The sequence below is a fragment of the Epinephelus lanceolatus genome, chromosome 16 (assembly GCF_041903045.1).
Source record: "Epinephelus lanceolatus isolate andai-2023 chromosome 16, ASM4190304v1, whole genome shotgun sequence".
In the NCBI taxonomy this organism is placed as follows: Eukaryota; Metazoa; Chordata; class Actinopteri; order Perciformes; family Serranidae; genus Epinephelus; species Epinephelus lanceolatus.
The window spans coordinates 12,266,228-12,286,035 of NC_135749.1; the positions used below are offsets into that span (position 1 = coordinate 12,266,228).

The following is a 19,808-nucleotide window of genomic DNA, read 5'->3' on the forward strand; positions in this document are numbered from 1 at the left end:
ATTAAAAAATAAAAACACCTACTGGTAGACCTGGCTTTCCAATCCCTGGTAGCCCTGGAAGTCCAGGCCTACCTGGCTCCCCAGCCAACCCCTCAGGACCCACCAAACCTGGTGTACCCTGGGAAAACAAGTTCAACACAGCTCTATTAAATCCAAACTGAACTGAGTTTAAGTGACAGACAGGTTGATGGTAGAAACTCCCAGACTTGATGCAGACAGACCTTCTGTCCCTTGGGGCCGACTACGCAGATGGACCCCGCTCGACCCTGGAAAATGGTGACAGACAAAGAGCAAAGTGACAGCATCAGTACGGACAGTGACATCATCAGTGTCAGCCCAGAATAATCAAACGGTCTCCACAGAAATCTATCTCCAAAACATCTTCGTGAATTGTTAAACACTTGTTGATTTCCCTCATTTGTTTGACGTCTTACAATTGCAAACAGAAAGAGGAGAATTGAGTCTGTAAGATTTATTATCTTCAGCAGTGCATATGCAATATTTTCTGGCTGCCTGATTCAAGTCACATCAACATGCACATTCATATTCACAATGTCAGATGGGTAGAAGGCTTAAGAAAATCTATCCTCCACCAAATCCATCTGTCCACGACAAGCACTTAGCCCGGTGAACGGCTAAATGTGAGTGCCGTGTGATGCCGGAAACCGGGGGAATATCTCAGAGCACACACACGTTGTAATTTGTTCCTCAAAACTTTTCATGCGTCTACAGGATCACTGCGCTGAACAGGGAAGATTAAAAGGTTTAAGTCTTCCTGAATAGGCGCCTGCCTGTGTGAGAGACGAACAGCACAGTCAATGAGGCAGCATTGATTGTGCGAGCTTTGTTGCTCTAGCCTAATCTAACAGGCATTAACAGGCCGACTTAACGCCATGGGAGAGAGGAGGGGGGAGCGCAGATATCAATGGGAGTCTTAGCTTAAAGAGTAATACCGTATAAGTTTACTGAATATCCGCTCTTAGCCTGATAAAAGTGGCGGTGCAAGTGGATGTGTGTGCATTGGTGTGTTTGTGGTTGCACGCTCATTAGAACATTTGTGGTACTGAAAGCACACTGTATATTTCAAGCTGTCTGACTTAACCTCAAAGCAAATTTCATGGCTGAAAGACGCTTACACTGACTCCTATTCTTTCTTTACACAAATGATTACACGGCTTTGTCAAATACCAGATTCTTACTGGTCAATTACAGCATTCTGCAGTCTGTTATTTCTGAGTGGCAGACCGCTGCTTTGAATAACAGACTGTGCCATGTGTGCAATACTGATCATAGACTCTGGCTGAAGAAGAAATTCATTTTTGAATCAATTATTTGATTTTAAATCATAGTTCTGTGTCACATTATTGAGTTCTTCATTAAGTCGCCTTGTAATAAGTGATTCAAGACCCCTCTGCTTCTTGTCAGGTGCGTGCATGACCGTGTTGGCCTTCATTATGCAATGGCGACCTGCTCACTGTGCATTATCCCTTATGTAAAATTGAGAGAAAGCCAAAAATACAATATAAAAAACACCTACATCCTTCCCTGGGGTGCCTGTGAGACCCTGAGGGCCAATTTCTCCCTTCTGACCCTTGTCTCCCTAGACAGAGCCAAAGAGAAGAAAAGAAGGTGAAAAACATACAAGGAGAGACGCAGAGAGAGGGCTGAGTCAAAAATAATAAGAGGTTATGAATTAATTAGATGAACATTAAAAAGGTCAGATCTTCATTATTCATCACCGAATGTTTCTTAAACCTTTCACCTTGTACCCTGCTGCTTCGCCCCAGTTGGCAGGCTGCGCCTGTGGAGAGGAGGAATGGAGACAAGACCCAGATCAATGACCTGGCTCTAAAGAGACATCACACACACACCACTGGAGCATAGCAAACAACAGAGTGACCAGTCGGCAACCCGTATGGACTACCAGCAGGACCCATATGCTCCATTCACACAACCCGAGACAAACAGGCACACGAGGACATACAGACAAATCAGATGCATCAAACGTATACTTAGATGCATCTGCATACACACCTGCACACAAAAGTCACACACACTCGTGGTAAATAAACATACAAAGCACAAATTCATTCCAACTCCATAATGAAAACCAGGACCGAATGCAAAATGAAAATGTGGTTTTTGAATAGGGATCAAACTAAATAGCTGAAGGGTTGGTGAGGTTGGGAGGCGGTGGGATGCTGCGCTGTAACCTGTAGCAGAAGATTGGCACTCACCGACTCGCCTTTTTCTCCCTTCTGGCCCTTGGGTCCCTCTGTGCACTGAGGTTAGAGACACTTGGTTGGCATGTATTATCACAGACCACTTTATTGGCTAATTTTCAGGATCGTACTGTGCTGCATGCCAAATAATGAGACAATGCTTTTTGTTGCAAAACGGGGGCACGGTGTGAGAGTGAGACGCAGAGGAAAAGTTACTTACTGGACCTGAATGGGAGCCAGAACAGCTATCACCCTGAGATGGAGAGAGAGAGGCAGAGAAGAAGAATGATTGCTTGTGGGTGAGGAACAGAATCAGCGAGCAACTGAAGAATGCATATCAGCTAGATGCTGGATTGGTCCATAGCCAGCATCATATTAGACTACAGCGGCATCACAGTCTTTGTGTATATGAGTGTGTATGAAGACAGATATCAGTGCTCAGCGCCACGCGTGTCCGGGCACGAGTGATGACATCACACATTCCACTGATATTAGTCTGACTACACACAGATTTGTGTATGTGCTGTACATGTCTTTCATACTCACCCGGTCACCTTTTTCCCCTTTCAACCCAGCAACTCCTCCAAGATTTAATACCTGCAACACACACACATAAATAAACACCCCGCAGTAGCGTGCGTTTGACATGCTCTAATGACAAGAAGTGAAAGTAAAGATCTGCGATCCTTACATTTTCTTCCCTATTCAGGTATAAACAACCACCACACTACAGACAGACAGACAGACAAAGAGAAAGAAAGAATTATTATCAAACTGTATTTAATATTCACTCAACGAGCTGTGTGTCTGAGTAAAAGGAAGTTTGTGAAGTAAAATGGGCTGCAGTTCCTATAGTCGCCAGGTGGTGGCACTGTTACACAAAACTAAACTGAGCTGAGCCTCTGTGCTGCTACAGTATGCAGCTAAAAAGGAGGGGAGGTGGGCAAGTGGGCACACACGCACACACACACACACATGCACACACATACAATCGTACACACACACACACACAGCTCCCATGGGAGACGGAGATCAATAGGAATGTCTGATTCCCACAGCAGAGGAGTGAGGAGACCAGCTGCTCCTCACAGGAGGGCACACACACACTCGCACACACACACACACGCCAAATAAGGATAACCATTATAAATAACTGAAGCATTTTTAGCGGAAGCAAGTAATTAAAGCCGAATCTCCCACCCGGTGTTTCTGGGAGTCATGCTTGCACACACCAGGAAGTTTGCATATATTGAAGCAGTGACTGTGAGCTTGCTGAGACGACGAAAGGAGGCGAGTAACAAGCACAGAGACAATGTGTAATTCTCCCTCTTCTCTTCCCACCCCTCCACGCTCCCTCCTGCTAGCTACAAATCTATCAATGGCTGGCTCGGCCAGCTGCAATGACGAGTCACTCTTTCCGAGCTCTTGTCTGGCCGTGGGCTTAGTTGACTCCTCATATAGTTCCACTTAAAACCTCAACAGCCTCGCTTTCATTGTTTATTCTCTACATTCAGCTTTGAAATGGAAAATTCAGATTGCTGTTAAAAGAGCAGCAGCGTGCGTGATAAAATGGCACTTACATATCCCTGTAATTAAGCCCATTTTGCTGTCGTTACTACCCTCACTTAATTATGGGAGCAGAATTGAGAATCTCTGAAAATCATCAACACTATGCCGACTGAATGTTAAGTTGCTACGTCCATAGGTTTTTGCTTTTAGTATTTACACAGTGTGAGATGAAGTGGTTGTCTTTAAATCTCTCGTTTGTTGTCTCATAAGCAAATGAGCAACCACACTGTGTGCCTACCTCTCTCCCTCTCAGCCTATTTTCTCCCTGTTGTCCTCTCTCTTTTCACTCAGGCTTCCCTGAGCAGGACCATCAGTCATCCAGGGACCACTCTCTAACTCCCACCCCTGGCTGTTCATGCCTCATTCCAGATGTTTCGGATCTGGATCTTCGTCCTCCACGAGATTCAACCTCTCCTCATGTCCCCTCCTGACTCTTGTGAGGTTGCTTCCTTTCCATTTTGCATAAATAAAAGTTGACTGCTGCTTGTACTGTATTCAGTTGTACCATCCCTGTACCATCCCATTGTGCATTGTTAACTTATGGCAATAATAAATGGGTTGTCTTTATGTATATTAATGTTAGCAGTACAATTCATAGACTCCAGAGAATGAAATAATAATAACAATCCCAATTTAGCTGCTAAATGCTCCGTCATGTTCACCGGATGACGCTGTAGTTGCTTAAGCGCTCTGTGGAGCTAAAAGAAACTTCATCAGTGATAACTTAATGTGCATTCATCACCATAAAGTCGTTTCCATGTTAAAAAATAGCCATTTCCTCCATTAGTAATATATGAATATTAAAATAGTGGCACTTTAAATGTATCCGTTTTTATTACTGGCATCCGGATACAAATTTTTGTTTTGGCACAAATAGTCTATGTGTCATATTTAAAGGGACAGTTCACCCTAAGATTACAAATACATATTTTTCCTCTCACCTGTAGTGCTATGTATCACTTTAGAGCAGTGGTCCCCAACTGGTCCAGCCTCGGGGTCCACATTCGTCCTTAGTCATTAGTTCAGGATCCCACAGTTTAATACATGCAGCGTCATACCTGTGTTTGGCCACGTCATTGGACTAGTTGGTTGTCTCTGTCATGTAGCTGTCTGTTGGTCACTCACTCTATAGTAGGAAACGGCACTTCAAAATAAAAACTCTGTGCCGAAAATCTACCGTACTTACAAATAAAGTGTGTTTTTACCAACTTGACACATTCGTGAGTCACTTGCGGTCCATTTAGAACGCGCCGTCGAACCACTTTTGGACCACGGCCCACCAACTGGGAACCACTGTTCTAGAGGTGTCTGCCTTCTCTTCAATATGGTGATAGCATTCGGCACCAAAAAAATACACAAAAAATTGACAAACAGCAATGTCTCTTTCCAGAAATCATGACCCCGTTGCCCTAGATAATCCACAGACCTTGTTGTGAGCAGTTTCATGTAAGAACTATTTTCTTTCTACCAAACTACACCTGCCAATCGTATTACTGCGCAGGAGGAAGCATGCATCTACTCATGGACAAGAGGCTTGTGAGAGTGCAACACGTTAACATTACTGCCGACCACCTCGACTGAGCTGCTGCAAAGTTAGCTAGCAGAAGAGGCATGCTGGCTTCTGTATGGTGATACAGTTGGCGGTGTAGTGCTGTGTCTATGGATTATCTTGACTACCCAGTGTCATGGTTTCTGGAAAGAGGCATTGCTGTTGAGCCATCTAGTTACATTATACTTAGAAGAAGACAGACATCTCTAATGTCAATGTCTACAACCCTCTGCAGCTCACACCAAAAAAATCTATGAATAGCACTACCACTAAGAGGAAGCCTGTGAACTGTCCCTTTAAGTATCTATCATCCAAACAAATAGCCTTGCTTTTTCACATCCAACATTCAAATACTGAGGCTCTCATTCTCCATTATGCATGCCAGCATCTATACTCATTTATTAGATTAAATATCTCAAAAGACAGGCTGAATTTTTGGCACCAACATCCTGTCAGTAAGCCTTGATTTTTTTTGTTATTATTTTTTGGCAATGTATCTTTTGCTGCCAGGACTCGACAGAACAAGGGCAACACCCAGCAGGCTAATGAAAATCTAATACTAGTATAAACATAGATTAGTGCTTGCCTCGGTTGTAATTTTCAAACTATGCAGAACTCATTATATTTGAGGTTTATGTGCTTGCTTGTGTGCACTCTCCTAAATGCATGATGACTTACTCTCATGCATGATCTAATGGCGAAGACAGGAAGTAGATGCTGGGATTTTATTTCTGAAATTGCCCTTTGTGTTAATAGATTCCTGCTGAGCTCTTTGACTCACAAAACCTAGGGCCACTGTTGTAGCCGGAACGAGCTATAGAGGAATAGCTGAAGCAGCATGATATGAACACTGTGATGAAAATTGGTTTCTGACTGAGCATTATGATTGTGCAGCAGAAGCTAAATCCACCCCATATTCAGACCATTTATTGTTATGATCATGTTAATATAGGCCTGATCTGCATATTTTTTAGATCTGTGTTGCAGTACATAATATCAGGTTGTATTATCAAAGGATTCCTGTGGGAACTTTGCCTATTTTCACCCTGAAAGAACTGTCACCTGTGTTATTCGACCAAATTAAATTCACAGAACAGAAGAAAATGTCACTTTTGTTTCTCTGCAAGTGTTTGCCCCCCAGTGGCAGGGCAAGCTTGCGCTCCAACCCAGGTAATAACCTACATTGAGGAAGTCAGGGGAGGCGGCCAGCTGCATTAGCAAGCACACACAGGAGCAACATAATGAAGCGTCTGGAGTTTTGTATTCTATTTGTGAACAGAACATGCCCATTGTAGGTGAATGACAAAATTAATAGGCAGCAGCAACTCCCGACTGAGACTCTGCGCATAATGAGGTGTAAATCAGTCCTCGGTCAGTCAGCAAGCTGGGTACGTGTGAGGGAGGGGGGAGGAAATAGAGATAGACTACTTTCTTCAACCCCATGCACAACACACATACATACAACATAGGTGTACGTATGTGACCTGCATACTGTCTTCCTATTTTAATCTCAGAAGTACATGCATATTGGACGTCTCTTTATTTATTCTCTTTACATCACACTGGACTTTTAGAGTCTCCAGTTGAACTGAACATGGACGTGTTTGGACTGTGGCTTGAGGCTTGCTTTGACGCAACCATCCTGGTCTGAGCCACTGTGCCGTCCCACAAGTCTTATTAGAAATTCAATACTGTAAAAACGCGTGTGTGTGTGCGTGTGTGTGTGTGTGTGGCTTACTTTGTCTGCCAGATCCTTTGATGCAAAAATCTCCTGTTAGTAGAAAGACAGAAAAGGTGAAAAAAAGAAGACGTAAGAAAACATCAGGCCTTTTTCTTTTTTCCACATCACATCTGAACATGACCTCAATATGACCATGTTTGGCTTCATGTTGGTCCAAACTTGGTTTCTGTCTTTGTTTAGACACTGATCATTGATGTTGACAGTTCCAAAACTGGCTCAAATAACATTCAGACACACTGAATCAGTTGCTTTGAAGAACATTCATAGTCTGGTTGTCTCCATTTTGGCAGCACTGTAGCATACTTCTTAATTTTCAATCGGTTCTGCTGTTATCAGGTCATTTAATGGCTGTTATCAGTGGTTATAAGCATCGTAGGTATGGACTAGAAGGGGCCTGCCACATCTACTATAAGGTCATAAGGCCATTATCAGGCCATGAAACGATTGGTGAGCGCAATAATTCAGACAGGAGCAAGAGAGGAAGGTGCTGGAGAATAAAAAGTGGGAGAGGGGTGATGGATGGATCAAACAAAAACAGGACTTTCACCCAGGAGAGTTGGCATTAGCCCCGTTTCCACCAAACACTTTCGGTATAGTACCTTTGGAACCACAAGTAACCCTTCAGACATGGTACCTAGACCCTATCCTTTCCATCGCAAACAGTACCCTTATATGTGGGCGGGGTTGTTGTCACTCACTGTTCCGTCCAGCACTCACTGTATTTCCTCGTCATCGGTGACACAGATGGAAGTCTGCACCTTGTTTATCGTCCACAGAACGTGGCTGCACGCCAACATTTTCAGAACAAAATAAAACAGCAGTGAGAGTCTCTCTCTATGGGATATTTAAAAATAGCGGGTTAATGCATTTAGTCCTTCTCAGGCAAGCTCAGGGGTTTAGTGTTGCCAGACTGCAGTGTTCACAGCTCCACCTTTTAGGACTAGATCTGTGTGCTAGGTACCCCAACAGAAGGGTGATCAAAAATGGGGACAGTATGGTTCCATTGGTACCATCCACAACTTTTGACAGTGGAAACTGAAAAAAAGCATACCCAACTGAACTGTACCGTACCGCTTGGTGGAAACGGGGCTATTGTCTCCCATGTGAAACCAAAAGTCAACCAGGATGGTTGCTTTAACCCCTTTTACACTGCCAGATTTTCCGCGAATGTTGGGCCATTTTGCCAACAAGCTGCGAGCGTTTAGACACACAGAGCTGGATTGGCGAGTTGATCCGAAGTGCCCAATTTTCCGCCTCGTAGGGTAGACATACTGGCAGAACCCTTTTAGTTTAAAAAGACAGAGGCGGCCTTCCACAACGGGAGGGGCTGTTGATGACTTATGGGAGGAGCTGTTGATGACGCCGCACGTACGACCCACTGGCGGTGGATAAACAGGAAACAGCTGATAGCAGGAATTAGCGAGCAGCTAGTAGCAAGAGGGAAACACAAACCTGACAGACACTGTAAAGATGAGCAACTGGGGAGACAAGGAATTGCGCGCCCACCTTGTCCTCACAAACGAAGACGCCATTAACAGTCAGATGACGGCAACGGTGAAGGACGGGCCGACTAACGAGAGAATCGCTGAAGGACTGACCAGCCGCAGCTTCCCTCCCACATCACTGTTTACGTCACACGCTGAGCTACACGTTTTATTACTTGCCCACGCCCCCCACTGCCCCGAAAAAGGAGCATTCTGTATAAACAAAAGTAGGTGGGCTGCATTTTGCCGCACTCCCTGATTTTGTTTTCATACTGCCAATGCTGAAAGAAGACTGATTGGGCTTTCCTGCAAATTTGCACAGTTCCTGTTTAAAGATGGCTTTTGACTAAGGTACCATGATATGTTTATTCTAACAAAAGTGAAGCCTAATGAAACTGTGACCATTTCATTGAATGGCCTAATAATGGCAACTGTTTCACAACCTTGGATATGCAAATGGGTATTTAATGGGCGATAATGTCTGTTGAACTTAATAGTAGGTGTGGCAGGCCCATCGTACCCTCATCAATGAGGCTAAAATCTACAGATAACGGCAGTTAAATTGGCTGATGACATCCAAATCGGCTGCAATTCTTCCTCAAATTGTATCAAGAAATGAATCTACATTTTCGAACACTCTTCTCAACCTTGGAGCACATAGTTTGAATTCCTAGTCACTGGCAGTTCTGCTACAGTTCATAGTAACTGAATCTCTTAGGATGTTCCCAAGAATGGCAGCAATTGCATTTGAAAGTCTGCATAATATCAACATCATATGACATCTGTTGTTTTCCTGTAGCATGTGCAGCGCATCCATTTAAACCTTGTTGCCATTACAATTCATTGCATCAGATACACAACAAAGAAAGAAGAAACGGGGGCCGTCTTGGTTCCACACATGGGTCATTAACAGCTATTCTTTATTCTGAGTGAAAAAAGCAGATGAAAGTGGATGAGTAGAGAGGAGGAGTACTGTACCCCGTTAGCCCATAGGCAAATAAAGAGGTGGATCCTGCTGTGCAAAGAGTTACAAATCAGACAAACGGAAAAAAAAATCAACGACAGGAAACAGGGAGGAAGGACTGGAGCTGAACGGAAACAATTTGTTCAGTTAGAACAAGTGAAATAAGGAAGAGTTTCAGTAAAGGGGAGACCAGAGAAGACATTTTACAGCTGGTTTTAAACTTCAACATAAAAAGTCAAGTAGAAACACACCGAGACCTGGGAAACAAGACACAAAGAAGTCTTTGGGTCCTCTGAGGACTGGCTGACCTTTCAGCTGAGAGCTGGGTTGAAAGCAAGAATAAAAAGAGGTTTACAGTGCTGGATGATGAGAAACAGTGTGGGTGAGATTTGTCATACCTCAGGAAGGCGGTAAGTGCTGTGACCCAAACACAGACACAAGCAATGGTACACACCCATACACACCTCTGCACCAAACCTGATTCGACTAGTAGGTGCAACAACAGATTTTTTAACATCACCAGAAGATGTGGCTTGTTTCTGTATGTCTGATAAGTATATTAATCCCATAATACTTACTTAATACTAGAGAGGGCAGTCTTTACAAACTTATATTGTACAGCAAACCCAACTTAATTCTTAATTCTGCTGGAAGTCCAAAAGATGCCAGATATATAGGCTGGATTTTTGGAAAATGTGTAACCAATTTAGTTTGATGGGGTGAAGCAAACTTAAAAAAACATGTCTTGGGTTGAATATTTCCCTCAGGGTAAGCATCATTTAGCTTGGATGAAGAGCTGGAGCAAGTAGTGATAGAATATGTGTTGTACTGTAGTGTGGAATAAGATTGGTTTTCCTAGTCTTTAAGGCGTAGTTCAACATTTCTAAGCTAATTTAATTTAGCTAACTTGCTCCTCAGGCTGTGAATTTGCATTTCCTAGGAGAGCAAAAGCATAACCAGCCCTACTCTCAGTCTGATTGACTCATTGCCTTTGTTGGCTGGGTTGGTTAGGTTTAGACAAGAGGAGTGGGATTGGCTGTGGTTAGGGTACACCAATCAGAGGCAGAGTTAGGCAGGGTACGGCAGGCATGCCGTTGCTATGCTAGGAAATGCAAATTCACTCCCCAGGTTAGCTGTTTCCAGTCTTTGTCCTGAACAGACTGACTTCATACTTTCCAAAACAGATGTGAGAGTGGTATCGCTCTTCCAATCTAACTTTTGGCAAGAAAGCAAATGAAGATGTTTACAAAAATATCAAACTACTGCTTTAAATAACTACTTTTGCACTCCTATAAAATTGCTACTAATGCATCAGAACCACACGTCTACACATTCTTCCTCCTTGTCAAAACTAAAACCTGCATTACCCAAAATGCGAACCAATTTGGTTGGAGATTCAGTTGTGCTTTACTAGCTATTGCAGCCTCGAGCAGTGTTGCCAACTTGGTGACTTTCTCATTAGATTTTGTGACTTTTCGGACCCTCTTTGCAACTTTATTTCTAATAAATGACACACGACCAATCATATTCAGAACATCAGAGGGAAAGTGAGAAATATATTCTATTTAAATTATTTCCCATGCATGATGCTCAGAGTAATCGCACTCTGTGGCTCTTCTGCCATTGGCGCTAAGTCCCTGCCCCTCTCTCCTCTGTGCAGTAGGTGTGGGACCACAGACTGTATATAAAGGTGGATGACGGTCTCCATTTACCCCCACTGTATGGAAGTGAAGCTAAAATATCCCTGATACAGACACTGCCACCTTGATGTGTCCCTTGGCCCATGTGCCATCTACAAGCATGGAGAGGGCAGGCTTTATGACCTATACTGCAGCCAGCCACCAGGGGGCGACTGAAATATTTCAGCTTCACACATGGGGCGCTGTCATGTCGTCCATCTTTTTATACAGTTTATGTGAGGGACAGGCAGTTGGAGAAGAGATGCTGCTCATCGTGGGAGTTCAGTCATAGTGAGTTTCTATGGTTATGTTGACGCTCCTGCTCTCTGGATTGGAAGCACTTGAAGCTGGCTCACTACAGTATAACCGCCATAGCTCTTACATGATTCAAATATTTTGTTGAGGATTTAATGCTTCAATTAATGCGCAATTATGTCACCAATATGCAAATGAGCATATGACTTTATCTTTTAGGGACTTTTGGAACTACTGCTACTTTCATTGGAAAAGAGTTGGCAACACTGGCCCCTGGCCTCGAGCGGAGATGAAGAGCTACAGAGATCTAACTAAGCTAACTTTTTTCCAACTCCACATCCAAGATTTTTCTTTTATTTTCCTTTTTGAAACATGTAGTCATCAGACACAACCAAGGCTGACTTAAATTATATCACTTAAGGCAGTTTGTCTGACTTTGCGAAGCTCCTTCTGGAGCCACAAAAGGGTTAATACAACTTTTCTCACATATGGAGTGGCACTCCCCAACAACAGACTTTCATGTGTAAAACTTATTCCAAAATCTTGACCTCAGTTTACCCTGTGCTCACGAGCAATACTGTGCGGTACTCTTTCCACATACAGAACACATTACATTCCACATATGCTGTGTTTAATACGCTGTCATTCAGTGAGGCTTAGTTTAATGGAAGCAGTGCTATGGCTCAGTAACATCTGGCCTGAGCGCTGGAATCTTGGATTACACTGCTCATTTACTGTGTACAAAGCTATCATACAGATAAAAATAGAAACTACTCAACTTAGTCTGCGCATGTATGAGCATCATGTGAAATAGGGCAAAAGAGAATGGAGGTGGCATAGATAGAAAAATAGGAAATGAGGACAGAAATGTGTCTCATTCATTGCAGGTACACATCTGTACGGAGGAAGATGGTGGTGACAGTGCTAGGCGTGGAATATTGTACTATATATGGCTAAACATCATATTGCATATATTAAAACAGTCTGCAACAACTGATAGCAGAGGAGGAGAGAAAGAATTACAGGTGAGAGAGAGGAAGAAATGGAGAGAGAGAGATGGCATGCCTAAGTTATTCTAACTGTGTCTGGCTGAAACCATCTATGGGATTGATTACTGTGTCCTGAAGTCTGCCAGAGCTCTAAGTTAACACCAACTCTCCACAAGACAAACACCAGGGCCTAATGAATAGATAATTGGATATAGATCCCATTAATATGAATGATGAAACAAGCGGCTGTGGAAACAAAAATAAATTGCCTTAACGTTATACTGGACGAACTTCATGTATCACGCAGCATTGAAGCAGCCATAAAAAACCCCACGGAAATTTGTGGAAAAACTGCTCCCATGTGTTGCGTAAGGCTCCATTTGTCACGCATTCGGCGCTGCCCGCAGACACTTTGAACGATTGCTACAGGCAGATTTAACCGAACTGAAGTCACATAAAACTCAGAAGTGCTTAAGACTGCAGCAGAGTAGAAAACATGTTTTCCACAGCAGAGTTTCAAGGGAGAACAACTGAGCCATTTGGTAAAAGTCCTACAGGCCAGTGTTTGCTTGCCAGCGGGAGCATCTCAGACAACTCAAACTGTCTCAAGAACAAAGCCGTTTGAGGCCAAGTCCTTGTCTGGGTCTGTATGTGTTATGTCTGTACCTGATGGGAGCCATGTGTTGTGAGAATTTATGATGGAAGTGGCAGTGTTTGTGGGAGACTCAATGAAATTTTCCCTCTATTTGTTACCAAATTTAAGTGCTTGTGATTAATTTTACAATAACTATAGCATAAGAAGTGCATTTTCAGTGTATAGTACTGCCCATTGTCTATACTGTGGCTCAGGAGGTAGAGTGGCCATTTACAAATCCGAAGTTCAGAGGGTCAGTCCCTGGCTCCTGCAGTCGACATGTCTGGGGGTCCTTGGGCAACATACTGAACACAAAATTGCTCCTGATGGCTGCGCCACAGGTGTGTGAGTATTTATCACTTGGCAGGTGGCACCTTGTATGGTATCCTTGGCTACCAGTGTGTGAATGCTGCTTGAACTGGTTGCTATGATTAGAAAAGAGCTATATAGATGCAGTCCATTATATGGTGTAACTTGTGTGTTTACTTTAATCAGTGACTTTTGTTAAAGTGTCATTCTTTGTTTATTTACCTGGTTAAAGGTGTTTTCCAACAGATCATTCTCAGCAGCACGGCGGCTCTTGGGAGCGTCTGGTGGGCACTGCGAACACACAACAGACACAATTTAAGCTAAGGTATAAGAGCACTGTCGATGTCCAACCTGAATCCTGTGATTCTAATCTGGGCATCATGTAAAAATCTAACCTTACTGCAGTTGTTGTAAATTATAACATCTGTAATGTTGTAAGAACCCCTTTTTTCCTGGGATACGTCTCTTCTTATAGAAATAATGGAGACAGAAAAATCATGGCTGTATCTATGACAAGACAAACAGTCTACAATAGGGCTGGGCGGTATATCGGTTCATCCGGTATACCAGTACTGATTTTCCACATGATGTGAATTTTTCAGATATTGTCAGTCCATCAAATAACAGATAAGAGCACGACAGTAATGACATGTCATATTGAGTGGGAGTAGGGACACCTATCAACTGCATACCCTTTTTTCTTATGGTTGGAACTTTAGAACAAAGCAAATGATAACCCACACTAACCCTTTAACAGAGAAAACCCCATGGCACGCAATGTGTGACACATAAACAATTCAATAGACCTAATTGTACATTTACAGGTTTACACTGTTGTGCAAAGACTAGAGGTACGCCTGAGGAACTTGTGCACAAAAGAGGAGCTGCTGTTTGGAAGTTTTTTGGCTTTAAAAAATCCATCTTAAGTTAGTTTGTCGGGCCACTGTTGTTGCTGGTGGCGGTAACGCTATCAACTTACTTCACCGTCACCTCAGCAGAAAATGGGTTGAAATACGGAATTATTATGGTTGGATTTAAGGCCCTCAGTAGCGCCAGTGGAACGGTAGAACCAAAGGGTCAGACATGGCTTGAAGCAGCATTTGCTTGAGGCGCTGCCTTTGACAGAAAAAGCAAGTGGGGGAGCGACAATACAAACGTAATAACACTCTTCCTCTGCAACGACATGCAGATGGATGAAAAAGAGGGGCTCAGAGCAATGATTACAATGCTAGATTCAAGGTATGTCTTCACGAGGCGAAAACACTTCATAACCTAACGTTATACAACACTTTTACAATATATCATTTAAGAAATACCTCCTTGAATACCTAAATACTTTGAGTATATATGTTTATTATGGCTAACTCTACTGTCAGAGTACATCAAAAATATTTTAAAAACATGTATATACTGAAGGCTTTGATTACTGTGTTTCACAACAATTTCGAAATATTTTATTTTGAAAGATAAGCAGTGTTGAAGTTTCTGACATATCAGTTTTAAAGTTCTGTTTTTACTGTGTTCCCAGCAAGCAATAGTCATGATTTAAATGTATTGGCTATATTTAGCTCCGATTTAGTCTAGCTACATGTAACCCAAATCTAGCCGATTTAATTTTGAAATTGATTAAATGTAATTTTCGCCATTGCAGATGGTGTGCGGTATGATATTCAATCACGTATGGAGAGTCAACAGTAATTAAAATATGTTTAACTCCATTTTTTGGACATGGTCTCTACATAGCCGTGTGATTGATGACGTCTACACTTTGGCTATGGTTAGACGTCTACCAAATTTTCACTGACAGCCCAAATTCAGCCGTGATTTAGCCTAGATGTCAGGTCTTCATGTAGATGGCTATTAGATGTTTAAACCAAAAAATGCTTGCTGGGAATTGTACTTTCCACACTAAAAAATTATATTATATTCTGCAACTGTTTAATGCAGTCGGGCCAAGCAAACCCGATAGCAAACAAAGTCTTTGGTATATTTATGATGGCATTAAAATGTTTTTAAAGGTACTCTATGAAGGTGGTAGAATAAACCACTATAAACCTAAATAAAGGCTCAACCATGCAAAAAAAAAGAATAATGAAATTTATAAAATACAGTGGCATATCATGAAAGCACCAGAATCTTGGGTCATACTGCCAGCACTAGTGTTCAGTCATGCTAGCAGCTCTGTGAGGCTGTACTTTAGCACTACGGTGTGTTAAGATAACATCAGCAGGCTAACATGCTCACATTGACAATGCTAGCATGCAGATGTTTAGCAGGTAAAACGTTTACCATGGAACCACAGTGATAGACCAATATTATCGGACCGCAGCAAAAAAACAGTACTCATCCAGAACTGGGTTTATTTAAATACATTTTTCAAATTGAAACAAATGTAAAATTCATAAGAGTGACATCTTATCGATGGTATGTTAAACAGAACCAGATCATTTCATTGATTTCCAGACCAGCAGATTGCAGGTAGTGAGGGTGAATGGACAAACTGCTTCCACATTCATCCTTAACACTGGAGCACCCAAGGGCTGCGTTTTGAGCCCCCTGCTGTACTCCCTGTACATACATGACTGTGCAGCCACCTCCGATGACACAGCTGTGGTCGGCGTGATCACAGATAACAATGAAAAAGCCCACCTGAAACGAAGTAGAGGATCTGACCTGCTGGTGCCAGGACAACAATCTGCTCCTGAACATCAGCAAAACGAAGGAGCTGATAGTGGACTTTGGAAAGAGGCCGGAAAGGAACTATGCCCCCTGAATGTCAGTGGGTCCTCGGTGGGGAGGGTGGATAGCTTCAACAGCCTGAACTGTGAGCTGAATACTGACTCAGTGGGGAGAAATGCAAGGCGCAGGCTGTTTCATCTCAGATGCTTTCGGAAATTCTGGGTATTCCCTCAAACACTTGGGGATTTCTACGTCTGCACCATCAAGAGCGTCCATATGGGGGACATCACAGTCTGGTATGGAAACAGAATCAAATAGGACTGCAAGTTCCTGAAAAGTGGGAGCTGAGGTCCGTAAGATAGTTACACCAGGTCAGCACTGAGATGCTCAGGAAGAGTCTCTAACCTCAGGGCTGCAGGGATCCTGAAAAAGGTCACTGGTGATAGCAGTCAGGCCACAATGTCAGAGCAACTGACACCTAGCAGGTCTATCTCTTTCCTTTGTGTTTCAAGAGGCTGTAGCCTTCATGGGTGTGTGAGCATGCAGGCTGGTGTCTACATACATATGCGCACACATGCTCCTCCACTTCACATTTTCAAACGTAGCTTGCAGGGAGCCCTGCAGCACACATGCCTTGAGCAAAGGAGAAGAGGTTTCCTTCTTTAAACCCTCTAATCAACAATTCCACAGCATCCAGTCCTCCCTCAAGAGGACTCTACAGTTTCAAAGTTCTGAGGGAACTTCTCACCCTATTTGTATCCCTCTCAAAAATTCATTTGGTAATGAAAAAGACACCTACTCATGCACGCACAAGCACAGACACCCTGGAGAATTCTGACAAAAAGTTGGCTGAGCACAAAAATACCTCCAGCTTAAAAATAAACCCAGGAACTGACTGTTTGCAATTCTTCCCATACCTGAACAATCACTTGCTCTGTTTTTGTCTGTCTAACAGAAACATGCTGTTGTATTTAGGTCCAGTGAATCTGTTTTCTATTTCTCTGAAGCCTGCAAACAGTAACTGCACAAAAAATACACATCAAGAGAAGGCAAAGAAAGAGAAATATAAAGAAAAGGAAATAGTGTGGAAAATTGTATTTCTGAGGCTGCAAGAGAGAGCAAGTGATACTTTCAATTAGGCTTTTAGTCACACTTTAGAAGTACAAACAATATTGGCAAACCGCAGTTGATGTGACATAATTACACACAATGGAATTACTCTGAGCCCCAGTCTATTTATATACATACTACCCTGTGTTAAACAAAGCTTTTGAGGAACACTGTGTTAACCAACATAAGACAGGCTTTTTTCATATTTGCCAAAGGTTAAGTTACATAATTGACAGAGTGCTGTGCAGTAAGGGTTTTCCCACATATCACAATCTAAGTTTTTCCTTCTTCCTGACCACCTCAAATGTGTAGGAAGTAAATAATTGAGCATAACACATTATGAAGATAAAGTGTTGCTGATTAACAAGAATAAGCCTCCAGATGCAATGCAGATGCAGAGACTGTTTATGGCTGATTATGATAACGCAAACTCAGCTCTTCTTGCAGCTGTTGCACAGTTACCTTCCAGCAAATAACTAGATTAGGTCTGGATTAGGTTTCACTGAGGGAAGACGTTGCTCCAAATTTCTCCAAACAAAGTGGCTGGCGCCTGTTGACTGAGGCTTAGATTTGTGTGAGCCTGAAACCTCTAAAGAAACAAATTTGAAGCCAAAGCAAAGCATTTTCCCCCGATGATGTTGCTCCACTCATACTCCACCTTAGCTCCAAGTGAAGACTGGGGTAAGACCAATACTTTGAGGTGGTAAGGGACTTCATAAGAGGTCCAAGCCCCTTATGGAGAAACATCAGATTGACACTGCTCTCATATACAGTGTATAAAACATAAAGCTACAGCCAGCAACCAGTTAGCTTAGCTTAGCACAAACTATAGTTACCACCTCGCTGTTGCATGCCTCTGTGAAAAAGTCAAGTTGAATTAATTCGAGACATGTCAGAGCGAGGGGGCTGCCCATGAACAGGCGCCCTGAGCAGTTGGGGTTCAGTGCCTTGCTTGGCAGATCAGTCTGGCCATGCAATCATAAAGGTGCATTCTGGCATCGGTTAAAGCTTACCGAGCCAATCGCGACCGTTCATTACTTTGGGGCGGGTTATTTGAAACCACGTCATCAGAATAGGAGGGACAAGGACCGGAGCGAATGCATTTCGTAAACAACCAACATGGCTACTGATTTTGAAACTGCGATGGTAAATGTGTTGAACGAACTGGAATGTACATTTTCTTTAAAAGCAGAACAAACGGCTACACTGAAAGCTTTTATTGAAAAAAGGATGTGTTTCCCGTCCTTCCTACGGGGTTTTGTTTCTCCCCAGTTGTTCTCACAGAGGAGCAGGTCAGGGAAGCAACCAAGCTGGGAATCACAGCCATGCAACTCGGAGTCCACAGGGAGGAGGAAATCTGCAAAGACGGCAACACTCTTTCCCAGACATCATCACAGCTAATCTCCGCTGCAGCTTTCTGGTCTGTTTACAGTGGCGTTGTGCTAGACTACGTCACACGTTTCATTTACTCTGATTGGTTTTCCGTCTTTCCAATTGCGTGAAGGGGCACTTTGAGTGACAGCCGTTGATACCGCCCCTCAGGAATAGAGGAAATGTACACTCCGTGTCCAGACCCATTCGCGTTTTGTGAATTGGGTCTGGACACGCCAGGCTACCAGATTAGTCATCATCAATGTCATCAATTCAGTATCTGACCAAATCTTCTGTTCCTGAGTTATGATGTTGAATAATGGTCAGACAAGTATTTTAGCAGAACGTTATGATGTCAAAATGCAGTTGACCTTTGCCCTTTTGGATATAAAATGACTTCACTTTATCATTTTATTCCTTTAGACATTTGTGTGAAATTTTGGCATAATTAGCAGCTTTTTTCTTGAGCTACGGCCAAAAAGGTGTTTTGTGAGGTCACAGTGACCTTTGACCACCAAAATCTCATCAGTTCAACCTTAAGTCCGAGGGGATGTTCGTACTAAATTTGAGGAAATTTCTTAAAGGCCGTCTTGAGACATCTGTTCATAGGAACAAGACAGACACGAGGTCAGTGACCTTTGACCACTGAAAGCTAATCACTTCATCGTTGAGTCCAAGTGGTAGTCTGTGCCTAATTTGAAGCAATTCCATCCAGCGTTCTTGAGATATTGGATTCACAAGAATTGCAGGGACATACAGACTTATGGCTCTGGCACGGACGCATGAAAACTTGAAACAAGGGGAAAAGTTAGCCTGGCTAACCAGCTGCTAGCTCAAGCTTGATATTCACTTTCCAGACACAAGAGTGATATGTATCTTCTCATCTAACTCCCTGCCAGAGAGCAAATAAAATTTCCCAAGAGGATGAACTTTTCGTTTAAATTCCAGATCAGGGTTGTACAACATATTGTTTTATGCATGATAAACAGGAAAGACTTCGACATTGCACTCAGGGATTTTTTTCTGAGTTAGCTGAAAGAGAGCATCAGTGAAAAACTGCTTTAAAATGCAACTATCTTTCTTTTTTATTGGTGCCTTTTGTGTTTAGTTCATATTTCAATTTGTTCAGTTACCTAATGTTCAAAATAATTTCCTTTTTGTTTTAATTCAACAGGCAATTAGTTGTATTCTAGCAGTATACTGACAGCAACAGAAAACTGACTTTAATATCTGATTATTTATAGCAAGTAAAA

At 42.7% G+C, this 19,808-nt stretch overlaps 1 protein-coding gene across 3 annotated transcripts in view; it reads right to left on the bottom strand.

The window, feature by feature from the left end:
- The window catches only part of col16a1 (collagen, type XVI, alpha 1), a 94,075-nt gene that overhangs the window by 39,148 nt on the left and 35,119 nt on the right, over positions 1-19,808 (bottom strand). For 2 of the 3 annotated variants that reach the window (XM_033636915.2, XM_033636913.2), the window contains exons 8-17: positions 13,618-13,686; positions 7,079-7,111; positions 2,914-2,949; positions 2,769-2,819; positions 2,443-2,475; positions 2,238-2,282; positions 1,763-1,801; positions 1,538-1,600; positions 222-266; positions 23-118 (exon numbers count right to left, since the gene is read on the bottom strand). In XM_033636915.2, coding sequence (XP_033492806.1) covers positions 23-118; positions 222-266; positions 1,538-1,600; positions 1,763-1,801; positions 2,238-2,282; positions 2,443-2,475; positions 2,769-2,819; positions 2,914-2,949; positions 7,079-7,111; positions 13,618-13,686 — 510 coding nt within the window. The remainder of the gene's footprint in view (positions 1-22; positions 119-221; positions 267-1,537; positions 1,601-1,762; positions 1,802-2,237; positions 2,283-2,442; positions 2,476-2,768; positions 2,820-2,913; positions 2,950-7,078; positions 7,112-13,617; positions 13,687-19,808) is intronic. The other variant, XM_033636914.2, reaches the window with a different exon arrangement.